A 19,115-nucleotide genomic window follows, 5' to 3' on the forward strand; every position below is an offset into this window, starting at 1 on the left:
GCCAAGATCCCCCCAAACCACCAGACCCGAAACCAACTTTACACCAACTGAAGAATCCGTATCCCGACGGATCCCCCAGGCCAATTTAGTACCAACTCCAAGGACCCCTCCCACCGCTACCAGCCACCATGACCCGGAGCAACTTAGCCCCCAAAAAACGCTCCAAAAGAGAAAAAAAAAAAAAACGGAAAAAATAGGCCGGGCGGGCGGGAACTCACTATTGGCCTCCAGAGCGGGAACTGGCCAACCCCACCCCCTACCTAGCCATATAACCCCCCCTAATGCATACTATCCCCCTATAACCCCTGTCATGATGGCCTGCACGTATGCCGTCTGTGGGGGGAGGGGACGGCTCGCTCCGGCCTGCTCTTTATCGCTGTAATGCAAACTTTTGTGGATGGCCTCAAAGTGTGGCTGTGCCATAGCCAGGGAGAACAGTGGAGTGCTATACAACAGGGGTCCCCAACTCCAGTCCTCAAGGCCCACCAACATGTCATGTTTTCAGGATTTCCTTAGTCTTGCCCAGGTAATAATTGCATCACCTGTGCAATGCAAAGGAAATCCTGAAAACATGACCTGTTGGTGGGCCTTGAGGACTGGAGTTGGGGACCCCTGCTATACAAAACGCCAACACTCCAATATTGACGAAGTTCTGGCTTCTTCACTACTCCCATGTGAAGGAGAAGGTTCCAAAATGTAATCATTTCTATGGCGTCTACAGGGGTCCAATTGGCAAATGATAATGTGAGATTTGGGGATAAAAATTGCTGTGCTTACAAATTTGTCTGGGACACCATGAGATTTACAAAATCCTCAGCGAAAAGACTTTAAAAAAAGTCTATTTCTTTGAGGCTGGTGGCTTCAACTTGAATTCCTGATTGCGCCATATAATCAGGAATCTGTAGCTTATAATCTTTGGGGGTGAGGTCCATATGGGAGCAGTAATGGTTCATTTTCTGTCCTGGGGCATCTGCGTGTTGGTTTCATTATCACTTGAGGAAGAGGACGAGGTGGAAAAATAAAGGAAGGTGAGATGCTCTCCCTCACTATTAGGCCGGGGTCACACTACAACGTAATACGGATGAGTGATATTTTTCTATGGGGCAGCTCACATTCCCGTTTTTTTCCTCAGCCGTTTTCAGTGTGAAAGTGAAATCGCAGCATACTGTCACCGACACTCGGCCGAGACTCGGCTCACTCACACCCATATAAGCCTATAGGTGCCGGTGAGACAGCGCATATCACTCAGATATCATCCGAGTGATGTGCGTTATACACTGACCCCGTCAATGGAGGAGATGGAGAAAGTAATTTCTCCGCCTCCTCCACAGCTGCGCTCCGATTCGCTCTGTGCGAGAGGCTCAGAGCACAGTCGCATGACACTCGGCTTCCACTCGTAGCAGAGCAGGAGCCGAGGGTCATTAGCATATCGTGTCGGATGCAATACACAAGTGTGACACGGGCCTTAGTGTCAGAGGCAAGGAAGGCGTATGCCTTCTCCACTGAATAGCTGATTTGGGATGAGCAAGACATTTTTTCACGTACGTGGTGTTTGTGTGTGTACCAAATTTTATTCAGGTGTGTGTGAGTGTTTGGTGTAAAAAAACTTTATTTAGAAAAGGAAAAAAAATAGGAAAGAATCCAGAAAGAAAAGGATAAAAATAAAATATAAAGAATATAAAAATTTGGTAAAATAAAAAACTAACTTACTAAACGGACATCATTAAAAAAAAAAATTACTGAGTGCCCAAACTAATGGACACTAACCCTGACTATATTCAGTAAAAAAAATCTGTAGTAGTCACTGTTTACTACAGTATATTTTTACTGTCCCTAATCTAGTCCTATATCAACTAATCTAAATCTTTTTTTTTAATCTTTTTTCACACCAAAAACAAAAGACAACAATCTAATCTTGCCTTATCAACTAATCTAAGTTTATTTTTTATTTTTTTTCACTCTTTACTATATGATACTAACCCCAACTAATTTCAGTAAAAAAAATACTGTAGTAGATGCTGATTACAACAGTATGTTTTTACTGTCCCTAATCTAGTCCGATCAACTAATCTAAAGTATTATTATTTATGTTTTTAACACTTTACTATCTGACACTAAAGGCCCCTTCACATTAAGCGACGCTGCAACGATACCGACAACGATCCGGATCGCTGCAGCGTCGCTGTTGGTCGCTGGAGAGCTGTCACACAGACCGCTCTCCAGCGACCAACGATGCCGGTAACCAGGGTAAACATCGGGTAACTAAGCGCAGGGCCGCGCTTAGTAACCCGATGTTTACCCTGGTTACCATCCTAAAAGTAAAAAAAACAAACACTACATACTTACCTAACGCTGTCTGTCCTCCAGCGCTGTGCTCTGCACTCCTCCTGTACTGGCTGTGAGCACAGCGGCCGGAAAGCAGAGCGGTGACGTCACCGCTCTGCTTTCCGGCTGACCGACGCTCACAGCCAGTGCAGGAGGAGTGCAGAGCAGAGCGCCGAGGACAGACGGCTGTAGGTAAGTATGTAGTGTTTGTTTTTTTTTACTTTTAGGATGGTAACCAGGGTAAACATCGGGTTACTAAGCGCGGCCCTGCGCTTAGTTACCCGATGTTTACCCTGGTTACCAGTGAAGACATCGCTGGATCGGTGTCACACACGCCGATCCAGCGATGTCAGCAGGAGTCCAGCGACCAAATAAAGTTGTGGACTTTATTCAGCGACCAACGATCTCCCAGCAGGGGCCTGATCGTTGGTCGCTGTCACACATAACGATTTCATTAACGATATCGTTGCTACGTCACAAAAAGCAACGATATCGTTAACAATATCGTTATGTGTGAAGGTACCTTAACCCTGGCTAAATTCAATAAAAAATACTGTAGTAGACACAGATTACTATGGTATATTTTTACAGCCCCTAATCTAATCTTATCAGATAATCTAGATTTGTTTAATTCTTTTTTCACACACACATAAAAAACCCCAAAACTGGAGGCGGATCGGTGATGTTCATCACCGTCCAGCGCTAAGTGGGTGTGTCACTGATCAGTGCTCGGTGGCTGCAGAATGCATGTGCGAAGGTAGTGAAAGGTTGGGATAGACATAGACAAAAAAAAGTCCTGGAAAACAGTGAGCACGAGTGCCGATAAGTGATTTGCGTCACTTATCAGCGCTCGGTGGATGCAGGACGCACAAACCAAAAAAAAACCTGCCAAGCATTGAGCGATCAAGGACTAATCAGAGATCAAGTGCTGATCAGCGCTCGGCAGCAGAAGGTGGAGTGGTGAGGGGGTTAGGGAGAGGGGGAGAGCAGGAAAAAGAGGGGGAAAGGGGTTGAAAGGAAGGAGAGGGTGATTGTAGTGGGTTAGGAAAGGTCAGGGATCAGGAACAAATCAGGGAACGACCCAAGCCTTAAAGTCACCGGTTACGCCATTCTAGGCTTCCATCCTTGCTCATACCTGATAGTTGTCTGTAGCATCACCCAGCAACCCACCAAATGTGATGGCATTTGTTATACAACCGAGGTAGATGAAAAGAATGGCGGAAATGGACTGAATGTGGAAGGCTTCATAGAAATCACTCAGGAACCATGGCAGTTTTCTTTTAATATCCAGGTAAAGTCCTCCACAGAACCTGCGGGGCAAATACTGATATCAGCTGAGGTCCCCAAGAAACATGTGATCCGATTGTATGTAGATTTAACTGGATTTTCACTTTTAGTCATAAAATTATGATTTTTTTTATTATCTTCAATTAGAGTAAAGTAAATCTCTATCTTTTATGTCATTTATTGGTAAAATGTTATGTGCTGATTAATTTAAGAATTTAACATTATTATTTTTTACACTAATTTATTAATCTCTTGTAAATGCATTGATTGCCATCTTACATGCAATCCAGCAGCATGTTTTTACAATGTAATCTGAGAGCATCATAATGTAGGGGCAGAGACCCCCAATTCCAATGGTGTGCTTTATCAGCAGTTGATTATCCTACAAGATTGGGTGTTTCGTGCCTCCCAGTCCTCCTGCTCGGTGTTACCTCATACAGGATCACTATACAATATGTACACAATGCAACATTCACTCCTTTCAATGCATGCACATACAGTGCCTTGCAAAAGTATTCGGCCCCCTGGAACTTTTCAACCTTTTCCCACATATCATGCTTCAAACATAAAGATACCAAATGTAAATTTTTCGTGAAGAATCAACAAGTGGAACACAATTGTGAAGTTGAACGAAATTTATTGGTTATTTAAAATTTTTGTGGAAATTCAAAAACTGAAAAGTGGGGCGTGCAATATTATTTAGCCCCTTTACTTTCAGTGCAGCAAACTCACTCCAGAAGTTCATTGTGGATCTCTGAATGATCCAATATTGTCCTAAATGCCTAATGATGATAAATATAATCCACCTGTGTGTAATCAAGTCTCTGTATAAATGCACCTGCTCTGTGATAGTCTCAGGATTCTGTTTGAAGCACAGAGAACATCATGAAGACCAAGGAACACAACAGGCAGGTCCATGATACTGTTGCTGGATTTGGATACAAAATGATTTCCAAAACTTTAAACATTCAAGGAGCACTGTGCAAGCGATCATATTGAAATGGAAGGAGTATCATACCACTGCAAATCTAACAAGACCCAGCCGTCCCTCTAAACTTTCATCTCAAACAAAGAGAAGACTGATCAGAGATGCAGCCAAGAGGCCCATGATCACTGTGAATGAACTGCAGAGATCTACAGCTGAGGTGGGACAGTCTGTCCATAGGACAACAATCAGTCGTACACTGCACAAATCTGGCCTTTATGGAAGAGTGGCAAGAAGAAAGTCATTTCTCAAAGATATCCATAAAAAGTGTTGATTAATGTTTGCAACAAGCCACCTGGGACACACATCAAACATTGGAAGAAGGTGCTCTGCTCAGATGAAACCAAAATCGAACTTTTTGGCAACAATGCCAAACGATATATTTGGCGTAAAGGCAACACAGCTCATCACCCTGAACACACCATCCCCACTGTCAAACATGGTGGTGGCAGCATCATGGTTTGGGCCTGCTTTTCTTCAGCAGGGACAGGGAAGATGGTTAAAATTGATGGGAAGATGGATGGAGCCAAATACAGGATCATTCTTGAAGAAAACCTGTTGGATTCTGCAAAAGACCTGAGACTGGGACACAGATTTGTCTTCCAACAAGACAATGATCCCAAACATAAAGCAAAATCTACAATGGAATGGTTCACAAATAAACATATCCAGGTGTTAGAATGGCCAAGTCAAAGTCCAGACCTCAATCCAATCGAGAATCTGTGGAAAGAGCTGAAAACTGCTGTTCACAAACGATCTCCATCAAACCTCACTGAGCTCGAGCTGTTTGCCAAGGAACAATGGGCAAGAATTTCAGTCTCTCGATGTACAAAACTGATAGAGACATACCCCAAATGACTTGCAGCTGTAATCGCAGGAAAAGATGGCGCAACAAAATATTAAGTTAAAGGGGCCGAATAATATTTCACGCCTCACTTTTCAGTTTTTGAACTTCCACAAAAATGTAAAATAACCAATAAATTTCGTTCAACTTCACAATTGTGTTCCACTTCTTGTTGATTCTTCACCAAAAATTTACATTTGGCATCTTTATGTTTGAAGCTTGATATGTGGGAAAAGGTTGAAAAGTTCCAGGGGGCACAATACTTTCGTAAGGCACTGTATGTATATACATACTAATGACATCAGGGGTGGATTAGATTAAAGGGAAAATATCACCAGATTTTTTATACCCCATCTGAGAACAGCATTATGTTGGCACGAAGACCCTGATTCCATCGATGTGTCACTTACTGAATGCTTGCTCGGTATTTTAATTAGAGTTCTAGCCGTTCTCTGAATATTGAGCTCTTTGCAACCCCGCCCCCACCACTGAATTGCAGCTTTCTGCCTATGCAGCGTGTATACAGAAACACAGAGAGCTGCCAATAATCAGTGGTGTGGGTGGGGTTATATAGGGCTCAGCATTTGAGCACTGCTAGATCTGCAGCAGAGAAAACTGTGATTGGATCAAAATCACAGCAAGCAGCCCAGTAAGTGACACATCGCTGGAATCATGGTCTCATATCCTACATCATGCTGCTCTCGGATTACATAACAAAACCTGATGAAATATTCCCTTTGATGCCATAGAGTGCAATGATCAAATCCCCATTAGGGGGAAATTACAATAAAACTGCACTTCATCCACATTTAGGCTATGTGCACACGTTGCGGATTCGTGTGCGGATTTTTCCGCACCGTTTTTGCAAAATCCGCAGGTAAAATGCACTGCGGATTACCTGAGGCTTTACCACGTATTTCCTGTGTTTTTTGTGTGGATTCCACCTGCGGTTTTACACCTGCGGATTCTTATTGAGGAGCAGGTGTAAACCGCTGTGGAATCCGCACAAAGAATTGCCATTCTGCGGAATAAACAATGCAGCGTTTCCGCGCTGTATTTTCTGCAGCATGTGCACTGCGGATTTCGTTTTCAATAGGTTTACATGGTACTGTACAACGCATGGAAAACAGCTGCGAATCCGTAACGTGTGCACATAGCCTTATAGTTTTAAAGGAAAGAAGCTGTAGTTACTGGTGAGCTGCCTTCACAGGTTACTCATGGTAGCGCTATCCTGCCACCTCTATACTGCATGATATTTCCATTCTTTATATGTGAGATGACTGCTGTTCATATGAATATGTTTTATATGGCTCCTAAGAAATATGGCGCCAGCCGTCTGTATCCCTGGGCCATCCTATTCTTCTTTTTGTAATTCTAGCTTTTTTAATACCGCATATATTCTGATGAACAAGTTATTTGATATCAAGAAAACTATATATATTTTTTATACACATTGGGATGCTGTTTTCTTTCTGTTTTGTGGTGTTAGCGTTAACCCTTTGAGCGTTGCCCCCTGGTGATCATGTATGATGCTTAATTGTAAGAATGTCTGCAGGATTTAATTATTTTATATGGAAGTTTGAATACTATGAAAAAAAAACTAGAAATCATTTTGAAGAACATTTGCTTAAGTTAAAATGTTTTTGTCTGTTCCGCACCTGCCAGTCCATGAGAGTTCCTCCCCAACCTCATGTGCACCAGGCATTTCTTCATCCTCACTTCCGCCTCCGCCACTTCCGCCACCTCCTCCACCAGCTGACCCATTCATTTGTCCGGCTTCATTAACTGAGAACACTGATTTTCTGCAGAAGACAAATATTGAGTTTGCTGACTTTCATTAATACATACAGCATTGGAGAAATGTTTAGCTTGAACCTTGGAACAGCTATGGTTAGGTAGGGGGTGGCCTGGCTCTATTTATGGAGACCACCAGAGATGGAAGTCTTGCTGGCAATCTCTCCTGCATGGAAAGAATGAGTGATATAGTGATCATTGTATGTAGCTTGTAAACACCTACCTCTGATCTGCTGAGGGGATCTTTTTGGGAGGCTCTATTCTGATGGTAGGATCCCATTCTCCAGGTGGAAGGACAATGACTTCATCCAAGAACTCATCTATTCCTGCGATCAGATCCTCACGATCTCTGGCTTTGTAAGCGACATCACTGAACAACTAAAACAAGTAGATGGTAGGATAATACAATGGAGCCACTGGTAGGTAAGAATGTATAATGACTGTATCCACGGGAGGGGATAATGAAAATCTTGCCAAAAAGTGGAAGTTTTGGGGTGGGTTGAAGCCATTCCTGGGAGGACCTCGTGGAGTTCTGGGCAGGACTTACCGTAAATATCCTTGAAATGTTGGCAACTGTGAATTTAACGGTTGTATTCGATTTTTAAAAAAATCTATTTTCTTTTCTTATAGGTTTATTAACAGTTTTCCATGTGCTGCCGCTGACATTGCAGCTCAGCTCTATTCTCCCGAAATGCCAGACACACCCCAAAGACAAAAGACAGTTTCCCCTTCAAAAATAAAACTTTTTTTTTAATCTCCCGCCACCCAAATACTATATAAAGAGCTACAGCTGAAGCAAAATTATTATTAATAAGTGAAGAAATAATCCCCTAAAGTGGAAGCGATGGGATTAGAATTGACTCTTTATACAGACACTATGGGGCTGATTCATTAAGCTGCTGACACTAGTTTTTGGGAGTAAAAATACTCGAAATGATGCAAAATTTTTACCCAACTCGTAATTGGCAAAATTTTGTGACTTTTATTACGCCATTCTAGGCCAGGTCCATCAACTTTTTGATAAGTGGGTAGAGCACGGCCAGAAGAAGGTATGACTGAAAAAATCATAATTTTTAGCATAAAAATGGTGCAAATAATGATACAATTGTACACCAATCCCAGACTGACGTACATGCCTTGCAGTGGTGCATGGCTGTTTTGTAAAGGAGTGCAGAAGCTGTCGACACCCTCCTTGAAGATCTTATAGTTATATAATGCATTTGTGGCGCCCCTGGGGTCCAGTCGTCACAGAGTACTGCACCTCATCCAGAGGAGTGGTATTCCGCTCTCAGGTAAGGAGGGAGCATGGCACAGAACCCTACACCTGCATCCAACACTAGTCAATTCAGTCAGGGCACCTGGGCGTACCCTAAGGGGGATGGCCTCATCCCAGGCTGGATAGGAAAGGGTGCTAGAGGAGTGAGTGGGGTAGGTAGAGTAGGAGAGGAGCTAATTAGGAGGAAAGGTTAGGGAGATTGCGAAAGCAGAGCAGACATGAGGGTCTGCAGCTTCTGACAGACAGAAGAGAGAATTGAGAGGGAGAACCAGAAGGAAGCTCCCAGAAGGAGAGAAGGGGGTCCTAGGGGCACGGATAGTGAGAGATCCATCCGTGGGGCCTGTATCCGCTGGTATGGTCGGTGGAGGGACCAGGTCGTAGTTAGGGGACCAGCCCGATTCTAGTGGAGAAACTAAGGATGCAGCTAAATAACCGGAGACTGTGGATTTTGCAGGAAGCAAAGTCAAATCTGCACACATTTTCTGAAAAGGCATCCATATATGATTCAGGGGGATTTAGTGCACACCGATCAGCGGCTGCTGGCTTGGGACACTGTGTGGCAGGCGCAGGGCAGGAGAGGTGAAGCCAGGGCAGAGACACGGCCAGGAAAGGACATATGAAAGAGGGTTCTGGAAAGTGCACCCAAATTGCTTGAGAGCTGGCTGGACCACTTACTCGGAGGACACAGCACCCTGGCTGGGGCAACTGAGAACTGTAAGTAAAGCATTGGAAACTGCACCCCGCTGTGTCCTCACACTTATTTACCCTGCACTACAGCTACCACAACTGCCAACACCATCATATTACAATCTAAGTGTCCTGGGACTAAAGCTCTGCCTGTGGAGAGCTGTACCAACTCTGCTGTGTCACCAACAGCCCCAGTGGTCTCTTCAAGCAGCGTTGGCTAACATCTCACATTTGCCGAGTACCACAGGTGGCGTCACGAACATTTATCCTATAAACTTTATACCCCTTTTATTGGACGCCCCGGGCCATGGACCGGGTCACTGCTGCCGTGACACCTTTACGTCCCCTTTAAGAACTGGCTTGGTACCGAATATCCCCACGGCCCTGGCCGACCGCTCCACATTGCCATGTTGTGAATGTTGTATTATCTATCTAGTGGCTGGGGAACTTAGCTAACTAGTGGATAGGGTTAATTGTTTGGGCCAGCCCATGGTGGGAGGTGTTAAATGGGAGATACAGTTTCCTGATGTTAGGTATATAGGGAAAAATACTGAAAAGAGATAGATGTATGATCTTAATGTTAGCAGACCTGCATTGAAATGGAGTGTTGTGTATGAAGAGGAGAGACCATACTTAGATAGCACGCTTTTAGTAAACATGGATTAAGTTGGGGAAGGATTTCTTAACTCAAGTGGCAAATGGGGCCTACAAAAACATCATCTATAGTAGATAAGAAAGTGTAGTCAAACCTGAGGGACATAGAAGGAGAAGATGGTCAGGCTAAGACATGAGTTCTCCTATGAGGAACTGAAAATGCAGTGACACAACAAGTGGCAACATGTGGTCTGCAGTGGCGTATCGCTAAGGTAATAGGTCACCCAGCCAGGATCCCTACCTTCCTGTAGCATGGCGGGGCATGGATGCGGCCCTCGGCCACTGTGACTGTTACAACTGAAAGGTGCGCCAAATTCATTAAGAATCGCCCACCTCTTAATGAATTTGGTGCATTTTACTCCAACGCACTGTTCATCATGACTGAGATGCAAAACGCTAGTGTTAATGAATCGGGGCTATGTGCACTAATATATCTGCATGAAAATCACCTATGTAGTATTTATTACTTACATCATCCACCATTAAGGTTGCAATCGCTCTGCCAATTTCAATGTAAGACTTGATTTTACCCACTGGACCCAGTAGAATAAAAAGGAACCTAATAAAGGGGGAGGAATAATATAGTTAGGATCAGTAATACCCCTTCTATATATGCAAATCATCAAATAAGTTTTACATACAGTATACTGTAGCTGTTGACATTATGATGATTACAAAAATATAAGGAAACTCTACTCATTTATTCTTTTCCATGATGATCCAGCACTGACAATCCAGCGATGCTCTCTGTCGTGTTTACTTATTATTATTATTATTATTATTATTATTATTTTATTTTCGACTATATTACTCCAATGTTATAGAGAGGAATTTTGTGTCAAAATCTGTATGTACTTGCTGGGAAAAAAAATCTAGCATATTGTATAAGACAATGTATTACTCTGGTTACTGCTAGAGGAGAATATGTCCACATAATGTCCAAGCTCTGTCCAGACATCTCTGCATTCTCCAGAGGTCAGACCCCCATCAGCTAGGAGATAGTATAATATATCCTACTGTTACATGATAACTTATCTTCCATGGACAACCCCTTTAATGGGGTTATTGTATGTGTCAATAGGCTGGGTGCTCAATAAAGTTATTGTTAATCAGAGGAGGGGGTTAAGATTCACTAAGCAAAGCATTACATTTGGCTATGCAATCATTAGGGAGGCATTTTACAGCACTTTTCTCAGTGTTAATTAAAATGTAGCCATCCCTTTGAGACAATGTGTCATGGAAGCAAAACTATTGATATAGGACCATGCTGTTTTTGTCGCCCCCCTTATAGTCTATAGGGCATTGTATCTGTACCATTTCACTTTATTTTTCTTTATGAGAGATTTAATGGGAATCTGTCAGTAGGATCAACCCTCCTAAGCTGTCTATATGGGCACGTAGGTCATAGGAAGCTGAATAATATGATTCCTTGATATCGGTAATACAATGTCTTATTCCAGAGAAATACACATTTTTCTTAATATATAACTGAGCTGTTAGATCTATGGGCCAGACATAGAGTTCTCCCTGAGAATCTGTCTCCAGAGATTATTATAACTGAAAGGAGGCCTTACCAGTGTGAGACATGTAATGACTGAGAGTCCGCTCTCCTGGTCTACATGTCTCGTCTCACACTGGTAGCGAACCTTTCATTTAAAATAATCTCTGGAGGCAGATTTGCAGGAAGATCTGTGTCTGGCCAATAGATCTTAAAAGCTCATTTACATATTAAGAAAAACGTGGATTTCTATGGAATAAAACTTTGGATCACAGATACAAGGTATCATTTTATTCAGCTTCCTATGGCCTACATGCCCACATAGACGGCTTAGGAGGGCTGATCCTACTGACAGATTCCCTTTAAGTCAATATAAATGTTAGCCATTACCTTGTGGGCACTGGAACCTCTGTGACGCCTCCAAGCATTAAAGACTGGACCAGTCGTACAAATGCTACAAATGGTTTGTCTAAGAAGTCTACTTCTCCAATGAAAACATTGGAAGCTTCCGCATCACGAGGGATTTTCTTTATAAACTTATTTCTCAACTGGAAGAACAAAGAGGGACAGGATCAGAATCAAATTTACAACTCAAGGGCTTATAGGCACAGATTTCTAAGGACAATAGATTCCGCCCATCGGGTGAGCTACAAATAAGGGGGTGTCAAGTTTAGAAAACCCAGTTACTAAAGGGGATTTCACTGCTCAGAATCTCCTCCTTTGACGAGAATGGTGACCAATTCCAAAGAGTGTCTGTCTCTTTGGACTGGAGTCTAAGGGGTAACGTTTCTCCTTATGGAGAGTGACATACCAGCTCTGGCTTGTCAAGGTAAGGAGGGTTATTCGCCATGCAATGCTCCTCTGGGAAATATACTATGCAAATTGCCTCTCAGAGAAAAAGAGGACTTAAACTCTATAGCACCACCTGTTGGAAGTAGAGATCCTACAAGTCAAAATCAACCCTTTAATGAGTCGCTTTTATCCTAAGTCATATTGCACGACTCGTTAAAGGGTTGATTGTGACTTGTAGGATCGTTACTTCCAACAGGTGGCGCTATAGAGTTTAAGTCCTCTTTTTCTCTGAGAGACAATTTGCATATTATATTTCTCTTTGGAGGACTTGTCCTGTCTTGCATTCCACAGACAACTGATTGATCTGAATAGTCACCATGTAATGCTCCGTTTCTCCTGTAGTGGAGTGCAGGGAAATTGAACACTTACTGCCAGGGTTCCTCACTAGTGATGAGCGAATATACTCGTTACTCGAGATTTCCCGAGCACGCTCGGGTGTCCTCCGAGTATTTATTAGTGCTCAAAGATTTAGTTTTCTTCGCCACAGCTGAATCATTTACATCTGTTAGCCAGCTTAATTACATGTGGGGATTCCCTACCAACCAGGCAACCCTCACATGTACTTACAGTTGTGGCCAAAAGTATTGACACCCCTGCAATTCTGTCAGATAATACTCAGTTTCTTCCTGAAAATGATTGCAAACACAAATTTTTTGGTATCATTATCTTCATTTAATTTGTCTTAAATGAAAAAACACAAAAAGAATTGTCCTAAAGCCAAATTGGATATAATTCCACACCAAACATAAAAAAGGGGGTGAACAAAAGTATTGGCACTGTTCGAACAATCATGTGATGCTTCTCTAATTTGTATAATTAACAGCACCTGTAACTTACCTGTGGCACCTAACAGGTGTTGGCAATAACTAAATCACACTTGCAGCCAGTTGACATGGATTAAAGTTGACTCAACCTCTGTCCTGTGTCCTTGTGTGTACCACATTGAGCATGGAGAAAAGAAAGAAGACCAAAGAACTGTCTGAGGACTTGAGAAACCAAATTGTGAGGAAGCATGAGCAATCTCAAGGCTATAAGTCCATCTCCAAAGACCTGAATGTTCCTGTGTCTACCGTGCGTAGTGTCATCAAGAAGTTTAAAGCCCATGGCACTGTGGCTAACCTCCCTAGATGTGGACGGAAAAGAAAAATTGACAAGAGATTTCAACGCAAGATTGTGTGGATGTTGGATAAAGAACCTCGACTAACATCTAAACATGTTCAAGCTGCCCTGCAGTCCGAGGGTACAACAGTGTCAACCCGTACTATCTGTCGGCGTCTGAATGAAAAGGGACTGTATGGCAGGATACCCAGGAAGACCCCACTTCTTACCCCGAGACATAAAAAAGCCAGGCTGGAGTTTGCCAAAACTTACCTGAAAAAGCCTAAAATGTTTTGGAAGAATGTTCTCTGGTCAGATGAGACAAAAGTAGAGCTCTTTGGGCAAAGGCATCAACATAGAGTTTACAGGAGAAAAAAGAGGCATTCAAAGAAAAGAACACGGTCCCTACAGTCAAACATGGTGGAGGTCCCTGATGTTTTGGGGTTGCTTTGCTGCCTCTGGCACTGGACTGCTTGACCGTGTGCATAGCATTATGAAGTCTGAAGACTACCAACAAATTTTGCAGCATAATGTAGGGCCCAGTGTGAGAAAGCTGGGTCTTCCTCAGAGGTCATGGGTCTTCCAGCAGGACAATGACCCAAAACACACTTCAAAAAGCACTAGAAAATGGTTTGAGAGAAAGCACTGGAGACTTCTATGGTGGCCAGCAATGAGTCCAGACCTGAATCTCATAGATCACCTGTGGAGAGATCTGAAAATGGCAGTTTGGAGAAGGCACCCTTCAAATATCAGGGACCTGGAGTAGTTTGCCAAAGAAGAATGGTCTAAAATTCCAGCAGAGCATTGTAAGAAACTCATTGATGGTATTAGGCAGAGGGTGCCAACACTGGCCCATTTTTGGAGTTTTGTGTGAAATGATCAATGTTTTGCTTTTTGCTTCATTCTCTTTTGTGTCTTTTAATTTAAGACAAATTAAATGAAGATAATAATACCAAAGAATTTGTTTTTGCAATCATTTTGAGGAAGAAACTGAGTATTATCTGACAGAATTGCAGGGGTGTTAATATGTTTGGCCACAACTGTATGCTGTCTAACAGATGTAAATCATTCAGCTGCGGCGAAGAAAACTAAATCTCCGAGCACTAATAAATACTCGGAGGACACCTGAGCGTGCTCGGGAAATCTCGAGTAACGAGTATATTCGCTCATCACTATTCCTCACAGATAACAGCTGATCACTGAAGATCCCAGCAGTTGGACAAGTCATGATCAACTTATTGCCCAAGGGCCCCTTCTACAAATAGGGATAATGTGAAAGACCCATTTAATTAATTTATAGCTTTAAACTGATTGCTCTTATAAAATAAAGTAGAGAATTGTGGTTCATTTCTAAATTAATTGACCCTTCCTGGCTGCCCTCTCAGTCCCTAACACCATTGTAAACGCTTAATTAACATTGTCAAAAACATTAGGATTTGTCCGGCCTCAATAGAAGTGTAAACTGTGGCATGGATGACTTACAAGTAACACAATTAAGCAAATTCACTTTCTTCCTATCTCCCCATATTTGACAGCTGTATTGGTGGTCTGCATTGGGACCAGAACTGATGATGGTCCATTGTTTGGTCACCTGACCACTGGGGACTATGACTGGCTACAGTGGTCTGGTGACTTTAAGAACATGCCTCCAGTAGCATCCAATGATGCAATGTTTCAGTCACTTTACTGCTGCAGTCAATCACAGGCCTCAGCATCATAGCTTCTGGTCCCCGGGGTGAAAGCTGATGAAAATGCTTTAACTTAGTATTTTATAAACTGTTCCACCTGTAAAGATTTTGTGAAGGCTAAACATTCATTTTATTAAAGAGGAGCTGTCACCGGGTCAAAATTGTCCAGTTTTTACTCTTGTTTTCATTCCTGTTGTTCCCCAGAATATTCTGTTTTATTATTTATTTTTTAATCCACCACACCATTTTAAAGATACGAGACATTTTATTTATTGCTAATTTCTAATAATCTCTTACAAGGGGTGTGGCTTAAAGTGTAATAATGCAGAGCACCCTGAAGACCTGCCCCTGAGAATCCTGTGAGCCACACCCCCTTACAAAAGAACATAAAATTAGCACTAAATCAAAAGGCCCATATCTTTAGAACCATATGGCAGATTTAAATAAAAAACCTAAAAAAAACCCCCGGAATACTCAGGGGAGCAGCGGGAATAAACTAAGAGCAAAAACTGTTTACTTTTGACCTGGTGTCAGTCTCTTTAATTGTACATGCACATTTCACTAGTTTCAACTTTGGTAGATTCCTCCAATCAAGCAGTGAAAATAAAGTACGGTATATAAAAGCTGACGTGTAATAGTATTCAATTATTATCTATCTATCCAATATTTGGTGAGTATGTACAGTATTCAGCATACACATATCCCGTATATGTCTACTAAGGCCGGGGTGACACTTGTGAGTGCAATGCGAGAAACTTGCGTGAGTCACTCGCCTCAATACCTGGCACTGCCGCCGGCGCTCGGGACCGGAGCGTACGGCTGCATGTATTTCTAATTTCTAATAGTGGAAATTGTCCTGATTCTATAACCGCTAATCAGTAAGGAAATAATCACAGCTCAATACCTGATCAGAACTTGGGGTCTCGGAGATGTCATTCATGCTTCTGCTTTGTGCATGACCTAGAATGTAGACCACACGTAGATGGATAAAAACCTGAAATATCATCTTATTTTCACCATTCAGCATCACAACCTTTTTAATTTTTGAACATTATTTCTTTCCATAATATAAAAAACTATGTAGATTATTGGAAAAAAAAAACATGTCCATCATCCACCAGAGTGGATGGAGGGAGAGAGGAAACTTTGTTTGTCCTAATTATTCCAGAGGAAAGCAGAAAAAAACCCCAAAACATAAGGCATGAGCCAATCTGCCCTAAAATGAGAAAAATTACCTCCTGATACCAGGTGAAAATTAATTTGGATCAGCATACATACTAGACCGTGAAAATGAAAAGTACTGATCGCAACGATTCGAAACTACATTCAAATTGTGGATATAAGAAAAAAGTCTGCAAAGAAAACATAAGTAAATGTAAGAAAAACAAAATGGAAAATTAGATATCCAAATGCACGAGTTAGGAGGAAACATTTATCACAGGGATAGCACAATCCTTGCGGAAGCTGATAAAGTCACGTTGTGTGTTATTGTCCTTTAGGAAATAGTTCAGCTTCCTGCCTCCAGAGCAACTCAGTAATTTACAATGTCCTCTGCCCAGAGCGCAGCCCCATACATTACACACACAGCAGATCAAACCTTCTAGAAGAGGAAACCTACGCAATCTTCCATAGTTACAGTTCTGTCTCATTCTCAGATCCTCCGTAGAGCGATGGAGATGATTACCGGCAGGGGCACTTGGGGCTGGAATTCGATCTACAGGAGGTGAAGAGAAATTTATACAGATGAAATCTGTGACAAAATATACATAGATACAATATATTCTAAACGAGAATCATAAAAACAAAAATGTTAGCAGAAATGTGCTTATATGACCTCATTTAGAGGTTTTTATAGCAGAAAAACTTGGGAGAAAGAGAAAATCCTCAACTATAGTTTTTGGTTGTAGTTAAAGGAATCTTCTACCTACTTGGTGTGATTTTGTTTAACACTAGCTCCCTACCATACCCTTGACAATTTATTTTCCCCTATATTTAATAACAGGTTCTACAAATGTATTACTAGAAACTTTGATGACTTTGAGAAAAATAGGAGAAGGAGGTCCGGGTGTGTATTCAAGCAGTACCAAGGTTTAATTACCAGTTGCACTCCACCCATTCTGGGTGGAAAAGAAGTGACAAATCTGTTGAGGGCACTGCCCTCACTGTGGTCTTCTGTACCTGTTACTAGAGCATTGCCCATAGGAGATTGCTAACCACTGAACATTTTGATAAGTATTGCCATATCACAAATGGGATACAGTATAATAATACAAGCCAACAGTTGTCTGCTTTACCTTGGCTGGCTATTAAAAATAGGGGGCCCCACATCAATGACAGCGCCACCCATGATCCAGCATTTATACAGGCTGGATCACGTGTTGAACTGGCCAATCACATCCATGCCAAGTATTGGCATGGATATGATGGCTCCAGAAGTGCCCACAGCTGAAAAGTTTGTTGATTGGCTGCACTGCAGCCTTTCAACAAACTTTATTCAGCACCGAAACCAAACAGTAAAACTGACTTCCAGGAAAAAGTACGTGATTGGAGTTTGGTGCTGGACACTAGTTGTCCAGTACGAACCTCAAACTTTACATTTCAGATTCTCTCATCCCTAAAGAAAACATTAAAACTCCTGCACAGCAGAAGACAAGACATTGCAGACACACAGATGTAACCCTTAACTCCCGGGACAGCTCTCACACATCGAGACTGCTGGATCTGGGACAGTTGGGAGCTATGCTATGGGACACTACTATGGGGCAAAACAGTAATGGATCATCCATGTGAACATGTTCCAATCTCTAGTTTTATATTGAATCACCTACTGTAACTCACGCTCAAGAAAAGTAGATTCAATATTAATCAAGTTTGTCCTCTGTTGATCTACACATCTACCTTACTATGTGTAAAACTCATGATCCTTTACTCACACATATCTTCTATAAAGAAAAAAATCATAAAAATATATTTTTTTTATCATAAACAACAAACAAAAAAAAAAAAAAAAGGAATCTTCCAAGTTGTAGTTATGAATAATTTCTTCAACCTACTGGTAGTAGTGGAGACAGATTTTCCAATGTCCACCAAAGATCGGTGAATGGGTTTCTTTGTTTGGTGTCTGTGTTTCCTTAATAGAACAAAACTAACTTTCTCCCTGAGGTCAGGCTTTAGTATCCCATCTTCTACCTGCTTTTCAATTATGTCATCTGTAGAAAAAAAAATTGTTAATTTCATGTTCACAGCACTGAAAGAGAGATGACATGAACCATTGTATTTTGTCTTGTATTGTCACCTTGGACCTGGCACCAGGGGGCAACTTTCAGTTTGCCAAAAAGTTTCTCAAACAAGACTTTTTCATGAACCAGAGAATATTTTGTACCTATAATCTGTGGGAGGGAATAACCATCTAAATCCAGCAACACAGTTCCTGTCTGGAGACATGTCCGCAGCTCGAATAGGCTGTGTAGGGTCAATGTTGACACATGTGGCTTACTCCACCTCTCTCCACCTTCTTCTACTGTCTCTTCAAATTTTATCCACCTAATGAAAGCAAAAAAAATAATGGTACAATAGATAATTTTCATGACGCTATTACAAAGAAACTTGTGATCAGAGGAAAAATATTCTCATGGGCAGCAGGTTTTCTGTCTACCAATTCGAGTAACTTGTGGTGGTAACGCACTCCGATAATGCTGCTATTAACCCTGTGTGACCAACTTTTTACTCTTGATGCTGCCTATGCAGCATCAATAGTAAAAAGATCTAATCTTAAAAATAATTAAAAAAAATAAAAAATAGTTATATACTCACCGTCCGTTGGCCCCTCGGATCCAGAACAGGCCTTTCCCGCTCCTCGCGACACTCCGGTGACCACTCCATGCATTGCGATCTCGCGAGATGATGACGTAGTGGTCTTGCGAGACCGCTACATCATCATCTCGCGAGACCGCAATGCACTTTTGGGACCGGCGCGCGCGAGGACCATCAGTAAACGCTTCGCCTGGGGCCAACGGAAGGTGAGTATATAACTATTTTTTATTTTAATTCTTTTTTTAACAGGGATATGATGCCCACATTGCTATATACTACGTGGGCTGTGCAATATACTATGTGGCCTGTGCAAT

The 19,115-nt window shown here is 42.0% G+C and overlaps 1 protein-coding gene across 4 annotated transcripts in view; it reads right to left on the reverse strand.

Moving 5' to 3' along the window:
* Positions 1-19,115, reverse strand: part of SLC4A5 (solute carrier family 4 member 5) — a 146,017-nt gene that overhangs the window by 77,672 nt on the left and 49,230 nt on the right. For all 4 annotated transcript variants that reach the window (XM_069766522.1, XM_069766521.1, XM_069766520.1 and 1 more), the window contains 9 exons: positions 18,371-18,531; positions 18,042-18,197; positions 16,607-16,702; positions 15,893-15,948; positions 11,741-11,898; positions 10,324-10,411; positions 7,459-7,613; positions 7,100-7,243; positions 3,461-3,635 (listed from right to left, as the gene is read on the reverse strand). In XM_069766522.1, coding sequence (XP_069622623.1) covers positions 3,461-3,635; positions 7,100-7,243; positions 7,459-7,613; positions 10,324-10,411; positions 11,741-11,898; positions 15,893-15,948; positions 16,607-16,702; positions 18,042-18,197; positions 18,371-18,531 — 1,189 coding nt within the window. The remainder of the gene's footprint in view (positions 1-3,460; positions 3,636-7,099; positions 7,244-7,458; positions 7,614-10,323; positions 10,412-11,740; positions 11,899-15,892; positions 15,949-16,606; positions 16,703-18,041; positions 18,198-18,370; positions 18,532-19,115) is intronic.

This window comes from Ranitomeya imitator, chromosome 4 (assembly GCF_032444005.1).
Source record: "Ranitomeya imitator isolate aRanImi1 chromosome 4, aRanImi1.pri, whole genome shotgun sequence".
Classification (NCBI taxonomy): Eukaryota; Metazoa; Chordata; class Amphibia; order Anura; family Dendrobatidae; genus Ranitomeya; species Ranitomeya imitator.